This window comes from Aplysia californica, unplaced genomic scaffold (assembly GCF_000002075.1).
Source record: "Aplysia californica isolate F4 #8 unplaced genomic scaffold, AplCal3.0 scaffold00045, whole genome shotgun sequence".
Taxonomy (NCBI): Eukaryota; Metazoa; Mollusca; class Gastropoda; order Aplysiida; family Aplysiidae; genus Aplysia; species Aplysia californica.
The window spans coordinates 1,023,201-1,024,639 of record NW_004797315.1 but is presented as its reverse complement, the minus strand read 5'-3'; the positions used below and the strand labels follow the sequence as shown (position 1 = coordinate 1,024,639).

Sequence of the window (1,439 nt, the reverse complement as noted above, 5' to 3'; positions counted from 1 at the left end):
ATTATATATTATACAGTATAACATGGATAGTTCTAACACAGAAGATTCGAAATCTCACATCCTTCGAACTGTGCCTGCAGTCCCGTTTTTTTTTTTCTTCTTTATCTTTGTAAGGTATCCCTCAAACTACGGATCCCTCGAACTACAGAGGCTGGTCCCGACGAATTCGAGCTATCCTTGTTATTATACTGTATTTCTACACAGACAATTTATTGACAAGCTTACATTCCATCTGCAAAGAGTTTCACGTCTTTCTGTGCCCTTTTTTTGTAGGCCCCGTACATGTACTGAACTTTTAAAAAAAAAGCCACCGGAAAGGGAAAAAAACCCTAAAAATCCTAACTAATGTAATGGAACTCACCTTCGCTGCAGTTCTTTGATTCGCACCATCATATTCAAGTGGCCCTGAGAGTACTGCTCAATCACGTCTCTTACATCATAGGGTTTTCGGGCTTGCTGCGTTGTGAAAGGCAGAAGGGGAACAAAAGTTAATAAAAAAAGCAATGAAAAAAACCCCCCTCATGAAATATCATTTATCTATGGTTTTTGGACCAAGTAGGCTACGGTAATAAATGATACATAGTGACCTCACCCCAACCTTCTTTACCCCCACCCCAAAATAAATAATGAAAGAAAGAAAAAGAAACCCTTTTAAAACTCCAACAAAATAATTACAAAACGTGAAACTGGTCATTTTCCAAACTAAACTATAATAGACTATAGACTAGATCTATCTCTTGGCTCAAGCATCGAAATAATTATCTGAATTGTATTGACAGATGCATAACACATTTATAATTAGGGGTGACTGGCTCTGACAGGCAAGGCCGAAGCCTACCTCCTAAATGATATAAATTGTATAGATATGGACGTAATAATACCTATGTAAAAAAAAACGTTATGAAAATCATGTATATTATGTACTCGTACATGGGGCCTCATCAGATATATAATAAACTTATCAAGATGCAAGGGGCTTAAATTATATTTATAAACTACATGTAATAATTACTTAGTATGTGTAGTGTAGTCCGTTTTGACTGAACACAGTTAATGATAGCTAAACAGTGTAAATCGGAAAAAAAGAAATAGAATCCTCGATTTTTTTCCTTGCTATTTGAGCAAGCTCTCTAAACTGAAAACATGACTAAATCGAAGAAAATCCAGTATTTCTGCAGATTTCAGTTTATTAAGCGGATTCCACTGTACAGATAGTGTATAATAATATAGGTATACGTGGCGTCGGTAGCCTAGTGGTTAGGCTCTCGGACTCGCAACCGTAAGGTCGTGGGTTCGAATCCCGTCAAGGGCCCGACGTTGTGTCCTTGGGAAAGGCACTTTACACGAATTTTCCTCACTTAACCCAGGTGAGAATGGGTACCCGGCTATAGACAGCGAAAGATCTTGTCAGTTTGTTAGTGTTTGAGCGCTTAATCGGC

The 1,439-nt window shown here is 37.9% G+C and overlaps 1 protein-coding gene across 1 annotated transcript in view; it reads right to left on the bottom strand.

Moving 5' to 3' along the window:
• The window catches only part of LOC106011042 (potassium voltage-gated channel subfamily KQT member 1), a gene marked incomplete at its 5' end in the record, with an annotated part of 21,016 nt that overhangs the window by 13,787 nt on the left and 5,790 nt on the right, over positions 1 to 1,439 (bottom strand). The window contains 1 exon segment of the mRNA XM_013079236.2: positions 362 to 456. Coding sequence (XP_012934690.1) covers positions 362 to 456 — 95 coding nt within the window.